A 16,501-nucleotide genomic window follows, 5' to 3' on the forward strand; every position below is an offset into this window, starting at 1 on the left:
TAATTTTAAACCAGTAAAATAATACAAACTAAACCATTGCAGTGAACATATAAAATATGTTCATCAAATCTTTATTTTGTGTGCGTGGGTGCTTATGCCTATTATTATATATTATATTTTGTAGGAAACCCATTATAAAGTATATAAAATATAAAGTAATGCCATTATGTGCCAATATGTGTATTAAAGGTGAACTAAATGTTTTAGATAAAATACAAACCATAACGCTTAGTGTTATAAAATATAAACTACAATGTGCTGAAAATATAAACTTTGGATGAAAGATAAATTGTATTAAATAAAAACCTTAACGTGTACTCAAAATCAACCTTTTCATTCTCGTGCCATACCATGTGTAGCTTCTATTTTTTTCATTATTCGACAAAATAAAATAAATATTTCCAACACTTGGTTGAGTCTCAACATGTGCTGTTGATGAAAGTGTTTCTCAAGAAGAGACACTAAGAAATACGTTGTCCGTTTTTGCTCTGGATCAAAGCTCTACACTTATCCTTCACACGATTTATATTACAAGTTAAAACAAACTTAAACCTATAGGACTAAGCTTGCTTTTTCATCTGAGAAATACAGACTTTTGAAAGGTTATTTTGATATTACAAAAACAAACAAATACAAATGCAAAACTAATAGATTACAAGTTCACAGTGCAGAGAGAAGATGGGATGAATAAAACTGTAAGGACAGTAAAACGTCCGACAAACGCTAAATCGCGACGCTTAAAGAAGAACGTATTTTTCTTCCGTAATCTGAGGGATTTCTACGTGATGGGTGTTTTGAGGGGGTGATCAGGTTGATGGCGCGTTTATGAACCCTGCACAGATCAGAGTCTCGATTACTTCTCTAAAAGGAGAGATGTGTGTGCATGTGGGCATCCAAATTGCTGAAGACTGACCTTATGTCCCGACAAAAATACGAGATTCATATTTTAAGTGTGTTGTTCTGGAGTGTGTAACTATTGTATAGGCTAATAGAACATTAATGAACTAAACGATCAAAGTCAGTGTCGAGCCACCTGCTCGTTAGTTGGATGACGTCAGGCCAAGAAAGTGGTCAATGGGGAGGTCGCCAGAGACCTCCCCACTCATTACACACAGAGATGTGTGTAATGAGTGATTTTATCCGAGACGGAGTTGAGCCACGGCAAGAAGAGGAATAAAAACGAAGCCAAAAGGTGAACTAGTGAAATAATAAAATTAATATAAATGGTTTAAACAGGCAAACGCACACAGATGTTTGAATTTAATTAAAGATTTAATTATTTTACGCCACAGTAAATCAAAATTTAAAAGAGATACCAAACACCAGTTTGACCGAACAAAAACCAAAACCACATTATATAAACACATAAATCTATATACACATAAATATACTTTAGATGTTTATACATGTATTATCATTACCATCGGGTCTTCCAATAGCCATATGGTTTAAAATCCACCTGTTGTCTCAGCGATCAGAGCAGATGATCAATCAAAACGTGAGTAGTGACGATACAGCCCAGCTATATCCACACGCACACACAGACACACAGACACACACACAGACACACAGACACACACACACACACACACACACACCTTGCTAAACACAACTGGGGCACTGAGTTTCAGCACTCAGGAGAAGCCCACCCTTCGCCGGACCTCCATGAGGACGGGGGCCGCAAGCTCCCGGGCCCTCTGTGACCCCTTGGACAGCACCACCTCGAGGTGACCCCTGTCGGCCCGCAGCCGCTCCATCTCCTCCCTGATTGGGCGGAGCCGCGTCACCACGGCGTCAGCCACGAGCAGCTTGTAGGCCCCCGTGTCCAGACCCCGGGCCTGGGCCAGCGCCTCCTTCACCGTCACCATGGCGACCGCCGCGTGCAGGCTCACCAGGTTGGAGACCCCGGGGCGCGCGGCAGGGTCATAGGTCACCTCGGAGGTGAAGTCTGTGACGGCACGGCGGATCTTTACCATGATGTCGTCGGGCGAGTCACTGAGGTGGATGGTGGCCATCGCATGGGGGTCCGACTTGGACATCTTGGCCGTGGGGTCTCGGAGGGACTTGACCTTACGCGTGGCGCCTGCGGGGACAGGAAGCAGGTTGTGGTTGGTTACCCATGCCTTTCCCCACCGCGCTCTCGGTTCTGGGTACGGGTTCATATCGAGAACGTTTTGGAGAAAAGGTTTGATAGGAGTTCAGAGAAAAAGGATGTGCAAACACACACACAGACACACTCTTTTATACACACCAACTAGCACACATCCACATTCAAGACATCACACACACACACAGAGCTGTGTTTTCAGACGTCGTGAGGACATCCCTTCCATATCCATTATGGCCGTATCGCTGGGAAACGTGAGGACCGGAGAGTTCTGTAATCAGGGCTGTGGCCACGCATGAGAGGCTGCGTTTTATTCCTCCAAGAGACCGAGAATCACACACAATCACAGCGCCTCCACAGGTCCTCATATAGCAGGGGAACATGGTGGCCATGTGTGTGTGTGTTCGTGTGTGTGGGCGACTGTTCAGAAATATAAACAGGCAGACACCAAAGAGATGCTCATTTTGAGATCAATACATGTCTGCATGTTAGCGTGCATGTGTTGCGTCCGTACAACAGTAAGGGAATACATTGGGCAACGTGTGTGTGTGTGTGTGTGTGTGTGTGTGTGTGTGTGTGTGTGTGTGTGTGTGTGTGTGTGTGTGTGTGTGTGTGTGTGTGTGTGTGTGTGTGCGCGCGCGCCAGGTTGCTCGGTGACCCAGGTAACAACTAGAGCTAAAATAGCTTAACAGTGAAGAGTCAACTAACTTTTTATGTGTTTAATGCGTGTGCCGTGTTTGCTATTGGGGCCACCATACTCAAGTATATAAAAAGTGAGAAATATTACATTTTGTTCCTGGAAATAAATTCATTCAGGAGATTCCAAGAGAGGTTTGAGATGCTGCAGCATAAAGAATATATATTGATCAAATATTTATTAACTTTCAAATAATATTTTTGAATTGTAAAATCTGTTCCGTACTTACATGTTTTGTTTTTTTATATATTTAATATATTTGTTTATATTGCTCAGTAGGGGAGTGGCTCGGGGGAACAGGTGTGCATATATTACTCAGTAGGGGAGTGGCTCAGGAAACAGGTGTGATTATAGAGTGCCGAAGTCAAGCCCCTTCCAGTAGAGCCCATGGGACCTATGAGATCGAAAAATATGAATGGGTATCAATGGAGAGAAATTAATTATCTTCTGGTCCCAGTCTTTATATGCCCCGGATTACACATGTGACCATTTATTGTGGACCTCTTTTGATGCTTTTATCCTCCCCTTGGAAAAAAACTAACATTAGCAAACTTCTTCACGAAAATGTTTAGTTTTCTTTGCATCAAAAATTATCATTTAAATCCACAAGCAACATATGTGTAATCCAGGGCATATAAAGACTGGGACCGAAAAATAATTACTTTCTCTCCATTGAAACCCATTCATGGGGCGCCCCGGTGGCTCAGCTGGTAGAGCGCGTACGCATTAAAGGCTTAATCCTTACCGCAGTGACCTGGGTTCGATTCCTGACGTGGTCCTTTGCTGTATCTCTTTCCCTCTCTCTTCTATACCTTCCTGTCTATCTTACTCTACAATAAAAAGGATAAAACCTTAAAAAAATAAATAAATACAGAAACCCATTCATATTTTTTCGATCTCATAGGTCCCATGGGCTCTATGTTACTCAGTAGGGGGCTTGGCTTGGGGAACAGGTGTGTATATATTACTGAGTAGGGGGGCGGGGCTCAGGGAACAGGTGTGTATATATTACTGAGTAGGGGGCGTGGCTCGGGGAACAGGTCCCCGTAGCGGTTGTTGAAGATGCGGGCCACGTCTTGAGCCAGCTCCAGGTGCTGAACCTGGTCCTCTCCCACCGGGACGTGGGTTGACCTGTATATGAACACATGCACAAACACACACACAAACACATTTTTTGTTTCAATACAATTATTATAAACAAGATACTCACTGACAAAAATGCTTTATTTATCTGATAATTATCTGATTATACAATGCCTCATGAGTCGTGTACATGAGGTCACATCCATACACTGCTATCACACACAGATGGTGGATGGGTTACAACAATGAGTAGGACAGAGCTACATGTACACATGCAGAACTCACCTGTAGAGCAGGATATCAGCAGCCTGCAGCACAGGGTAGGTGAACAGACCCACACTGCCCTCCCCCTTCTGTTTACTCTTCATCTGAGGAAGAGGAGGGAGGGCGGTAGGACGACCACGAGATCAACAGCGAGAGAGAGAGTGAGGCAGAGAGAGAGAGAGAGAGGCAGAGAGAGAGGCAGAAACAGACAGAGAGAAAGGCAGAGACAGAGAGAGAGGCAGAGACAAAGAGAGAGGCAGAGAGAGAGGCAGACAGACAGACAGAGTTAAGATTGTATAGTATTTTTGACTATTTTATTTATTTCATATTATTGTATTAATTTTCCATCTTTACTTTTTACATGCTTTAGTAATGAATGTACATTGCCCATGGTAATACATTACCTTTGAATATAAATGAGGGAGCAAGATCAATGTTGTATTACAATATATGTATAGTTATGTAGTGATATGCATTTCTGAATATGGGACAGCAGTATGTAACACGCCTTTGTTGATGTTTTATTAAGGTTATTTTGGTTTCAAATGTTTAATGATGTGATAAATAGTGTTTATAGAGCTTTAATATTTTTTGGAAGAAACAAACAAATGAACATATAAACAACAATAATTTTATTTAATCTAGGACACAATCCATGTCCTAACCGGACATGGATTGTCTCCCAGTCTTTCGGTTGAATAAATATAATGAGGGCGCTGCCTGTGTTAAAACAACATGTTGTCATTATCCAGAGCAGCTGGTCTACTGGATCGAACACCTCCAAGTGGCTCAAGGCGGATCTGACTGATCAAGCATATAGCAGAATAATAACACTACTGACTGAAAGTGGTAGGGGAGGAGGAGGAGGAAGTGATAGAGGGAGATGGAGTAAGAAGGGGCTGAGGAGCAAGAGGGAGGGGAATAAGGGAGAGAAGGAGAAGGAGATAAGAGGAGTTCTTCTTTACCTTCCACTGGGGGAGGTGTCTCAGGCGGGGCATAGTGGTGAGGCAGGAGAGGATCCAGGACAGCTCAGCATGCTCCGATACCTAACACAAGCACACCCACACACATGATGGACTACATTAGGGTCTTCAAACCAGTAATAACACCTTATATCAAAAACATAAAATGAACACTGAAAGAACCAGTTTATCAGGGTTTCAAATAACAAGCCTGGAGGGCAGATATTTCCTCTCCTTCTTGAGTAGAAATTACTTCCCAGCGCCCCACAGTGGCAGTGGTGGGTACTGCTGCTCTAACACGCAGCTGAAGGGCAGTCTGCTACAGGTAAACCTATAGGTGAGTCTCCCACGAGCAGCTGTGTGTGTGTGTGTGTGTGTGTGTGTGTGTGTGTGTGTGTGTGTGTGTGTGTGTAAAAGAGACTGTCAGTGAGAGACGCCAGTGGACTATTCAAATTCCATTCCCCCCTAAAAAACGTCTCTACCATTAAAAATCTTCAGTCGTTTATGAGTGCTGGCGATACAACGCTCTCGCCACTTTGAAAGCATTCTGGGAAGAGGGTGATGTAACCATCAGCTAAAGCAGACATGAAAGCAGGCCGTGAGAGAAACAAAGAGAGAGGATGGGCAGATGTGAGAGAGAGATTTGTTGAGCAGACACTAGGCCAGGAGGATGCTGTAGTTTAACTCACTTATAATGCAGACACCAATGCTCACGTGAATACATTGAATTTATTATTACATTTTTACATTTATTTAAAAGGCTGGTCCTGTTGGGTGTGTTTAGCGTCGTTTGGATTCTCTCAGGCTTGTGAGTATTGAGCCAAGTAGTCCCTATAAAACCGCTGCAGAACATCTGGTTCTGCACGTCCAGAACCTTCACATCTCCAACACAGAGATGTCAAGATGTGCGCGGATAAAAACGTACACACACACACACACACACACACACACACACACACACACACACACACACACACACACACACACACACACACACACACACACACACACACACACACACACACACACACACAGTGTGTGCTTGTTAGCAGTTCATCTACTTACCTTATGTGCGCGCACACGCAACCATAGATTGAAGACACACACCTTCCCAAACCCACATTTCCACAGGCATGCATGTGCGTGTACTGTTGATGGGATACACACAGACTGACGAGCACAGACCAGCGCTTCACGTTCAAAGCTCTGTGTCAACTGCAGGCTGTTTTCTTTGGTCCGCTGACATATTTATCCTTACCTGGTGGGGACGCTAGGAGGTCCTCACACTGCCAACGCAAACCACTGAAACATACATGTGTGTGTGCGCGTGTGTGCCTCCCTTTATAAAAGGTATGTGTGCATAGGCGTATGCCTATGTATGGAAATGTGTGTGTGTGTGTGTGTGCCTGTGTGTCTTTGTGTGTGCGTGTGCGCCTATATGTGTGTGAGAGTGCTTGTGTGCGTGCGTGTGTGTTTTCAGTCTGCACTAAAACACACGTGTGCTGTGCTGTCCATCCATTCTGGAACAGTGAAAACATAATTGTAATTCACGCCTTCCCCATTTTACGTCATCATTTGAAGAAACCTAAGCTTTGTTCTTCCGAACGGCAACGCAATGCTGGTGTTTTTTATATTCATCCACTTTGGAGAGGGTTCTCAAATCAATCCGCGGTCAGGGGTGGAAAAAGTGGGATTAGTGTCGACGGAGTGCCAGAAAACTTAGGGGAAAAAAAGCGTGGATAGTTGTGACTCAGCGCGGGGGTCTGGTCAACACCGCGGAGCCGCTGGCGAGAAAACAAACACCCGAGAAGACAGCTGAAGGCGGCGATTGTCCTGATGACATGCTTGGAGACAAACCAAAAGATGTTTTCATCACTACACATCCAAACGTGCAGAGAGACGAACACGCGCACACACCACAAGGTTTAATAGAAACATCCATCCAAGGTAGTCCATGGATTAGTAGCGATCATGTTGATTACTGATTTTTATAGCATTACATTTTACCTAATAATGCAGCTTCAGGTTAAACCCACCCCCCCTCACTGGTGCAGTCCTGTCGGTCTTCTACATGTAAACTATAGGTGAGTCTCTCAGGAGCAGTTGTGTTGGTCTGTGTGTCTGTCTATGTGTCTGTGTGACACATAGACTATAAAAAAATAAAAGGGTTGACTGATATCTAGGTTATCTTTAACCCTATATAAAAATCTAATTATATGCGGCTCTCACGCATCCATACCTCAGCTCCAAAACATCCATACCTCAGCTCCAAAACATCCATACCTCAGCACCAAAACTTCCATACCTCAGCACCAACACATCCATACCTCAGCACCAACACATCCATACCTCAGCACCAACACATCAATACCTCAGCTTACATCCATACCTCAGATCCAACACATCCATGCATCCATGCACCCATCCCTCCCTCCCTCCCTGCCTCCCTCCATGCCTCCCTCTTCTGTCCATCCCTCCACCACCCCTCAATCCCTCCATTCCCCTCCTCCCCTCCTCTGCCCACCTGTGACTGCTGGAACAGGATGGATCTCTGGGGGTCGATGCCACAGGCCAGCAGGCAGGCGGCCATGTCCAGGATGTTGAGGCGGAGCTGGGCCGGGTCCTGGGGCTGGGTGATGGAGTGCAGGTCCACAATGCTGTACAGCACTGAGGGGTAGCGGTCCTGCAGGGACACCCAGGTCTCAAGGGCCCCCAGGTAGTTCCCCAGGTGGGGCACGCCGGTGGGCTGGATCCCAGAGAACACCCGGCCCCCTGCTGGAGGATCCACCTGCAGGGAGAGACAGGGAGACAGAGACAGAGACACAGAGACATAGAGAGGGACAGAGACAGAGCGAGAGCGAGCTGTTATTGTACCCTTCCACAACACAGCTAGATCCCCCCAGGAACCACTTAAACAATCAGCCTGAACACAAGGCCTGTGTCTGGGCCAGAGAAACCAGGAACACGAGGAAGTGGCAGGCAAAGAGAGAGAGAGCGAGGGGGGGGTCTGGACTCCAGGATACCTGCCATATCAGCAACAGCACTAACAAGATCGGTGTTTTACTGGCTCAGCACTTGTGATATTTGACTGGGTCAGAACTCCCACAGCTGTAGGCAGGACTCCACCCTCCTCACATCTGAGTGCCTGGGTCAATATTGTGGTTCTCTCTTGTGCGCTGGGTCAGGCCACGGTGATCCGGTTTCCCCAGGCACGCAGGGAGAGAACTGGATCAGACCAGATGTGAACTGGATCAGACCACAACACTGGGTTCTGCTCGGGTCTGACCGGTCGTCTGTGGACTGCCCACAGGACCCCGCGAAGGAGTGCTGGTAAAGAGGAAGCAGGAAGGGGATGTCAAGGCAGGCCCCCTAGGTAGGCTGGGGATGCTGGGGATCAAATGCAGTACCTTGTAATGGAACTCTAGCGTGGAACATCGTGTATCGTAGCATAACTCACTAGTGGAAAAAACGGTATTGACATGGCAACGCGTTGGGAAACATTAGACAACGGCGTGTAACATGGAGTGAAAGCCGGCATGGTTCTCCTTGTCGGTTTCCTGATACGAAAACCTTTAAAACCAGGTCAAGACTCTAACACAACACGCTGGGGAGATTTCAATTGCAAATATTTTCTAATAAACCCCCCTACCACTGCCTGGGGGGGGGGGATTTGTGTTCCCTAGTCCACACGAAAAAGCCTTCACAACCGATGAGACCAGACCGAGACTTCCTGAGGATATAGTGGTCCGTGTACCGCTGAGAGAGGGCCTGACAGCACACCCACCCAGCTTCACGTTTGATTGGACATGAGGCCCGGCACCGCACAGCATTCTGGGAGCGCCAGAGTTAGAGAGGGGCAAAAGAGAGATATGAAGAAGGGCGTAGAGAGCGAATCGGGCTAACAAAACAGAGACAAACAGAAAGAAATATGTAGAGGTAGAGCAGAGAGGGAAAGAGCGACAAAGAAATAAGTAAACCAGAGATTAAGAGAGATAATTAGGCAGACCTAGAGCAGAGGTTAAGAGAGAGATAAACATGTAGAGCGGGGTAAAGGGAGAGAGGTAAAGTGAGAGAGAAAGAAATTAGATAGTATTTTTAGAGAGAGGTGGAAGAAAAAAGGTAAACAAGGTGAAAACGAGAGGCGTAGAGAAGTAGAGAGAGCGGACAGACAGGAAGCCGGTATGGTGTCGTTACTAAGGGGGTAATTGCAGTGGAGGGAGTCGTTGCTGCCGAGGGCCTCTAAAGAGGTGTCAGGACTCATTTGGGCTCTGGATAATGTGTGTTCTCACCCAGAGCTGACACCACAAACTCATGTCCCCCCCCAGCGCCCCCTGACCCCAACCCCCACCCAAGGGACAGGTCATTACCACGCAGACATGCTAATGGTGTCATTTGAACCAATCGGCCTTCAAAGAAAGAGTCAGAGCCGACGTTAACTAGCCGCTGGGCTAACTAGCCGCCGGAATAACAGGGTATGGCTGTAGCAGTGGTCTATGTTCTGCTTCTGACCGGGGAAATGCTGAATGAGGCATTTATGTTTCAGAAGAGAGGTCATTGAGACACAAATTAATAGTCGGCATTCGTAAAGCTACTTGAGCTAATTTGGCTAATACCTCCATGTGTTTAAATTAAAAAGCTTGTGGGCTAAAGCATCTTAAGGTCAAAATTACCAATCCCATGGGCATGGGTGGACTGCAGTTCACGAACAGTGCATCACGACTGCTTATCTTCGCCTCCCTATGTAGCGATTTGCACTGTATCTTATGTCTTTTTTATGTACTGGTGTTTCCATCACTAACTGTTATCTTAGTCTGTGTCCTGTTGATGGTGTGTTTGTTAATACCTTGCTGCATCCTAATCGCCCCAGGTAGGATAAATAAATTTGACTTTGACGACGTCTTTCAATTTCCCCTTTAGAGCTTTGTCTAGATATTTTAAGGGTGTTACAGGCACCATTGAAGTGACCGGCTGCTGGACGATGCATATTCTATTGTAGGTAGGACGAGCATTGGGTAAGCGATTGTATTTCTATACATGTCATTAAGGAGCAAGTAGGGTTTGGGGGGGCATCTCCCTCAAGGATGCCTACAGGTAGGCCTGTCGAACCCAGAACCTTTCAGCTGGGAGTCAAACACCCGTTGGCCTTTCCGGGCTACGATAGATCGAGTCGTTAACCAGTGACGGCTCACTGCTCCGGGTGCACCACGCATACACCTCGTGTCATCTCTCCATCACCATCCCTCCCCTACCTTCCCTCGTCCCGCACCCGGACGCTGGCTGATGACATGCACCGGGGCAGCGAGGCGGGAACGCTGGGTGTTCTCGCTTGTGTTTTACTCTCGACCGTTGCAACGCCGCCGTAGCCCAGCGAGGTGCAGAAAGCCGTCTGCATCCACGTCTGGCCACATGGCGGACGCATTACGCCCCATGTGTGTGTGACATTAACACCCAGCGCTACAAGGTTACGCACACTCAGAGGCCGTGTTTTCATACCAGTCGACCCTTTCCGGGAATGTGTGTTCCCGTGTCTGCACGTGTACATTTGTGTTTTTGTGCTTGTGTGTGCGTGTCGTGACAGCTCGTATTAGTGGATGGGAGAGATTGGCACAGCAATTCAACGACACCACATCCAACCCAGTGCTGCAGTTTGACTGCTCTATAACTCTCTCTCTCTACAACCCATGTTACTATCATCAAGTACATTATGAAGTGAAAGCGCACAATAGACTGCTCAGTGAATTACCTTCCCTTGGATATGTCATCAATTCTCATTTAAAATCTTCTTTTGAGTGGATATTTTATTTGTCTGAACACATTATCCGTTATTCCAGCCAACTGGCCTTAAAAAAAGAAACACAACTGTAATAATGAGGTTTACATCCACCAGACATTTTCCTACATTAAGCCACCGCGCTGAATCCAACAGCCTCACATTGCAGCGGTCTGGTCTCCGAAGGGAAAACAATGGTCGCCAGGGAAACAAGTCACGCTAAACGTTCTTCTCTTGGACTCAAAGGCAAGTTTCCACTAAAACCCCAAAATCCCAGCCAAGATCCAAACTACAACTTGTTCCCCCTCCCCTTTCCACCCTGACTAGACTTCCTGCCCGTCCCTCCATCCTGAGGACAGGGCAATCAAAATCCAAGATCCATATTTCTCTCGTCATCACGAGCTGTCACTCGAGGGAACGTCCACATCGTAACGCGGCGCTAAGCATCGTGGGTAAAGAGCGGAGACACGGGGGTCCCGGTCTTCTCTCCCGGTGCGTCTGGGTGTCCGTCCTCCCGCCAGCCTCGGCCTCATTAATCATCTTCCTCATGGTTTTGGTTGGGCTACGACTTGTGAAACAGCACATTTCTCTTCCCCAGGCGGTTTCTGGACCGCTTCCCCGGCCTCATAGATCATATCTGACCCCAGGGGGGAGGGGGGGGGGGGGGGGCCAGAGCGGCCCACTGACATCCCTCTCACCGAGGAGGGGCTGGTAGGGACCACGAGGGGCCCGGAGTACCGCCGGGGCTCCTCGCTGGGTCCATCTCAACACTACTCCTCACCCATTCAGGGGCCGCCGGCCGCTCGGCTCATTAGCCCCCGTCGCAGAGGGTCAAGGGTCGTCGGGGAGGAAGGGGTGCCGCTGGTCGGGGTTGAGCCCGTCCTTGGAAGCCCAGCGGTGGGCCTCGGGATTAAGGACGGTCCCCGTTACCCTGGTTCCGTCCGCCCGGCCCAGGGGGTTCTCTCCCTCCTTAACCCCCCGCCAGGCTCTACACACTGGGCTCAGTGTCTGGCTCCTGACTAGGTCTCCCCAGTGAGCTCCGCCATCATCAGAACCAGAACGCGGAGACTCTCCTCAGAACATAGCCCACCTCCTCCTCCTCCCCCGACCTGGGACCAGTTAGTGGTCCCAGCGACAGAGCTCCTTTCACTGATCAGGGCAAACATGGCTTTAAGGGCTAACAGAGCTTACGGGGCTAACGGAGCTAACAGGTTCAACAGCATCCAGGCTCCACAAAGAACCAGAGAGCGCCGTGTGCGTGTGTTTGTCTAGGCCCTATCAGAATACACACAGCTTGAGACAAAGTGTGAATGACTGCCGAAAAGAAAGCACACACACACACACAAATCACACACACGTGCAATCACACACATGAGCAGGAGTGATGGATGTTAGAAGAGGGAGAAAAGAAAAGCAAAGAGAAAAGAAATATGGAGGGATGTGGGGTACGGTAGAGAGGATGGAGCCCAGAAGCGTTGGGCAAGACTTTCTCTTATTCTTCTTCTTCTTCTTCATTTATTTTCTTCTCCCAGAGCGGTGTGTCGGGGTGGGGGGTGCAGGGGTCGGGGGAGCGTTTGATTAAATCTGTGGCTGACGTGTTGGACAGGTGAGATTGATGAGGTTCCTCCGAGCGCCCCGTGGTGCGTCGCGAGGAGAGAGAGCGGAACAGAGCGCTGCAGTGTGGCAGAGCAGGGGCCCAGGGCCCGGCGTGCGCCACGGGGGCCCACAGCTGATTAATGGCACTAGAGGCCCTTCAGAACCAGTGCTCCCCCCCACCCCCCCCAGTGCAGGGCCCAGCCCGACGGCCCTCCAAAAATAACCGGGTGCGGCGGCTGGGCCCCGGGGCCTGACGGCAGTGGGGGTCCGTCCCCCCCCGGCTCAGAGCAGCGCGTTCTGGGCCCTCGGTGGAAAGTCAACACATAATGCCAACGCAAGTCTTTACCGTGACCAGGGCTGCGTTTACACACACAGAAAACATGGAGAATGTATGGATCACACTTTCTACAAACATGCCCTGCTGGTCATGCATCTTTGGGAGGGGGAAAAGAAAAAAAGGAAAATTAAATCCTTGACAGTCGACTTGACAGGTTCCCCCAGATGGGAAAACTTTCAATTTACACAAGTGGTGTTTTAAAAATACATAAACGTTGGTACAGCAGACATCACACTGTTCTGCAGAGAACCGGGCCGTCGTGATTGGTTCCCCATGACCCCCACGTGCACGCCAGACCCCGTGCACGTGGAGAGGTGAAGAAGAATACCTCCATGTAGCCTAATATTAATGTGACTACAGTGTAAACACATTCACGCCAAAACCGATTCCTCCTCATCCCTCAACGTCCGCAGTACGTATAATATACAATACATACATTCATTTATTTATATGAAGTCAGAGCCGCTGCTCTTATTCTGTGTTGAGGTGATGTTTTTCTCCCCACCTCACAGACGGGAAACGCATGAATATAATATATTAATGGTTAAAGCAATACGCCCCTGAAAAAAACACATTAAAGTCCCCTCACAGCAGAAATAACCAGCTCACACTTCATAAATGTATCAATCTGTAATTACCGTAACTTGCGGGCTGAGGAGCCCGCGAGAAACACTCTCCCCGAAGAAGGAGATCATTTCCTCAGCTCCTGCCGACCACCAGATCAACGCCAACCAGCGGCTCGCTTTAATTAAAATCCTTGAAACCGCTGTGAAGGTACTTGGAGGTGAGCTGTGTTGTAGTTACAGTGTTGTAGTTACAGTGTTGAGGGGGACGCGTTACAGTAATATACAGCTTTTAGCTGTTATGAATTAATAGATAAGGCTTTACTAATTCAATTTTGATAATTGTTGTAGTTTGATGGTCTGTTGTAGTTTGATGGTCAATTCCTTTGTTTTGGTAAAAGTAATGCAGTGATACTATGTATACTACCAAGTTTCTTTAAACCCAAAGTAATATAATGTATCTGGTACTTTACAATGGCAGTTAGCTTCCAATTAAATATGAATCTCCACACTGCACTGGAGTTCCCAGACGTGAGTTGGACTTCTACATGCATAGCTACATACGTACCTATGTAGTACGTACCTATGCACACGTCCCCCGTAACCATGTTAATTAGCTTAAGGCAAACAAACACATTATATAAGGGATCAGAACATATCTGACAGCAGGTTAGGCGTCAAAGTGAGGCATGGAAGCAACAAGGGGTGAGGACTGCTGTGCCAACCACTGCCCAGAAGGAGCTGGAGAGAATTTATGGACGACACACACAAACAGTCACACACACACACACACACACACACACAAACGCACACACACACACACAAACGCACGCACACACACTTCCAGCTCACTCCCAAAAGAGAAAGATGTAATGGTTTTAACTGACATCCGACACAAGGCCGGGGAGAACACAGAGGAAAATTAGCCACCATTTCCTGTATCCTGGAATGCAGGGCTGAGATGACTGATATCAGCCATTAAGAAGACCACGGGCATGCAAGGCAGGCAGAGAGGAGGGGAGCGCGAGAGTGAGAGAGAGACAGAGAGTTTTGGTTTAAAGGACACGTTACTTTTTCTATGCGTATTGAAAGGCGCATAGAAAACATTAAGTTATCATTATTAACGTCATTGGGTTTTGACAAGGTTTCACACATGTACGCAAACACACACACACACACACACACCTGTGGTGACGTGCATTACAGCTGGCGGTGAACATTTTTGAAAGGTTTGAAAACAAATGAAAAGTAACACTTAATTTTGGATATTATTACAGGTAATGAAGCCTCCACGTATACACACACACAGCCTCCACACACGCACACAGACACACACTATTCCAGACCTAAACAAAACACAGACAGCCGTGCACGGTGGTGTGTGCACATACAATCCTCGTGCACCCCACAGCTCATCCATCACCCAGAGTGGGCGGGGGCCAGAGAGATTTACAGTTTTCTCAGTCGCTTTTGTACATTTCTTGAATCATCCTCAACATTGCTAAACAGTAAATGCATTTCTCAAAACAATTCGTGCAAATAGCCAAACACCGTGGATTACCTGCAAAAGCCAGTCTCTTGCTCAAAATCCTTAGTTAATCTCTCAAATTAAATATCTGTGTCAATGAACATGTCAGTGCCATCAGAATGACAAGTCCTTGTGTCATTGTGTACGGATAAGACTGTCAAATTGCTTAGTCATGTTGTCAATATAACAATGTACTCTGGAGGGATATTCTGATGTCAACTAAGGCTAAAGTTTTGAAGACAATTTTCCCACAAGATTCACAATTACACTTTGACTGTTTGTACTGTAATTTGTTGACAGACCATGTCATTGCTAGAAAGGTGAACATAGGACAATCTCCTTAGCGTGAACTGTACATGCATTTCTGTAGAAATTACAGGGCAGTCAAATGGGGCCACAATTGGGCCACAAATTCTCATATTCACGCAGCCTCACTCCTCTTTCTCTTCTCTCTGGCCGTTGACCCCGTCCAAGTCCTTCCATTGTCAGACAATGTAACATTGTATTGTGTGTGTCCCAGCTATATATATACTTGCCAGTTCATGGTTCATGAGATGCACCTTTGAGCTATTTCAGTAAACTGGTGGATCGTTCGTCATACTTCACACATTTCCCTTCTTTAGAGAAAGTCAGGATCACAGGGTAGCAGTGGACCAATTCAGGACAGATTTAGAAAAAATGTCTAATGGAAATGTATAGAAATATGCTTGACATATTATGACAACTTGTTCAACCATTTTGCATTTAAAGACTTATGCAATGAACTAATGCCGAAAATGTTTTTGGGGCTATTGGGACTATTCAATAGAGACTCATTACAATATATTTTGATCAACATGACATAAGCAATTGATAATGTTTGAAGGAGCAAATAATTGTACATAGTCATTTGCATGAATGTACCAAAGCATTTGCAACTTGTTCACAGAAATGAGAAACTGCTTTTTTGATGTGCGCAAGTGACACAATGATGTGAAGATTGAACAGGTAATTTTGAGAATTTCAATTCTGATCTGAGGAATGTACCAAAGCGACTGAGAAAAACAGACAGACAAGGCCTTCCCATAGGTAACATGCTAGTTATTCAAACGTATATCTGGGACATCTGTTGTCAAGGTAACCATTAGCTTAAGAGTTGTTCTGAACACTGAACCACCAATCAGAGAGCATGGCTTACTTGGCCTCTTTAAAAAAGAACAGGATATTAATACGGGAAGAAGCAAATCGGCAGTGTTTCCCCCAATACTGTTGTTAAGGCGGCCGCCTTAACAACAATAGGGCCCCGCCTTGAACACCAAATTGACCAATGTACATAAAAAAAATATATATATAATAAAAAAATAATAATTATTATGCATTAACAAAGTAGAAAACTCTCGTAGGGAAAGAAAACATACTTCCAACAGGTGTAAAAATAAAGATCAATAATGAATCAGTAATACTGTTACAACAATGGTCGTGCCATAAGGCTTTTTGAATGGAATTGAAACCCACCCCCCCCCCCCCCTCCCGCAACTCCTTGACCACCTTGACTAAGACATTTTCCGGGGGAAACACTGTATGTATTGTTACAGTAATAGTGAGAATAGAAACG

The 16,501-nt window shown here is 46.6% G+C and overlaps 1 protein-coding gene across 1 annotated transcript in view; it reads right to left on the minus strand.

Moving 5' to 3' along the window:
• Positions 1-1,233: 1,233 nt before the first annotated feature.
• The window catches only part of wars2 (tryptophanyl tRNA synthetase 2, mitochondrial), a 15,853-nt gene continuing 585 nt past the window's right edge, over positions 1,234-16,501 (minus strand). The window contains exons 2-6 of the mRNA XM_056579601.1: positions 7,638-7,901; positions 5,117-5,197; positions 4,173-4,255; positions 3,817-3,935; positions 1,234-2,083 (exon numbers count right to left, since the gene is read on the minus strand). Of these exons, the coding sequence (XP_056435576.1) occupies positions 1,635-2,083; positions 3,817-3,935; positions 4,173-4,255; positions 5,117-5,197; positions 7,638-7,901 (996 nt within the window). The 3' untranslated portion in view covers positions 1,234-1,634. The remainder of the gene's footprint in view (positions 2,084-3,816; positions 3,936-4,172; positions 4,256-5,116; positions 5,198-7,637; positions 7,902-16,501) is intronic.

This window comes from Gadus chalcogrammus, chromosome 20, assembly GCF_026213295.1.
Source record: "Gadus chalcogrammus isolate NIFS_2021 chromosome 20, NIFS_Gcha_1.0, whole genome shotgun sequence".
Lineage (NCBI taxonomy): Eukaryota > Metazoa > Chordata > Actinopteri > Gadiformes > Gadidae > Gadus > Gadus chalcogrammus.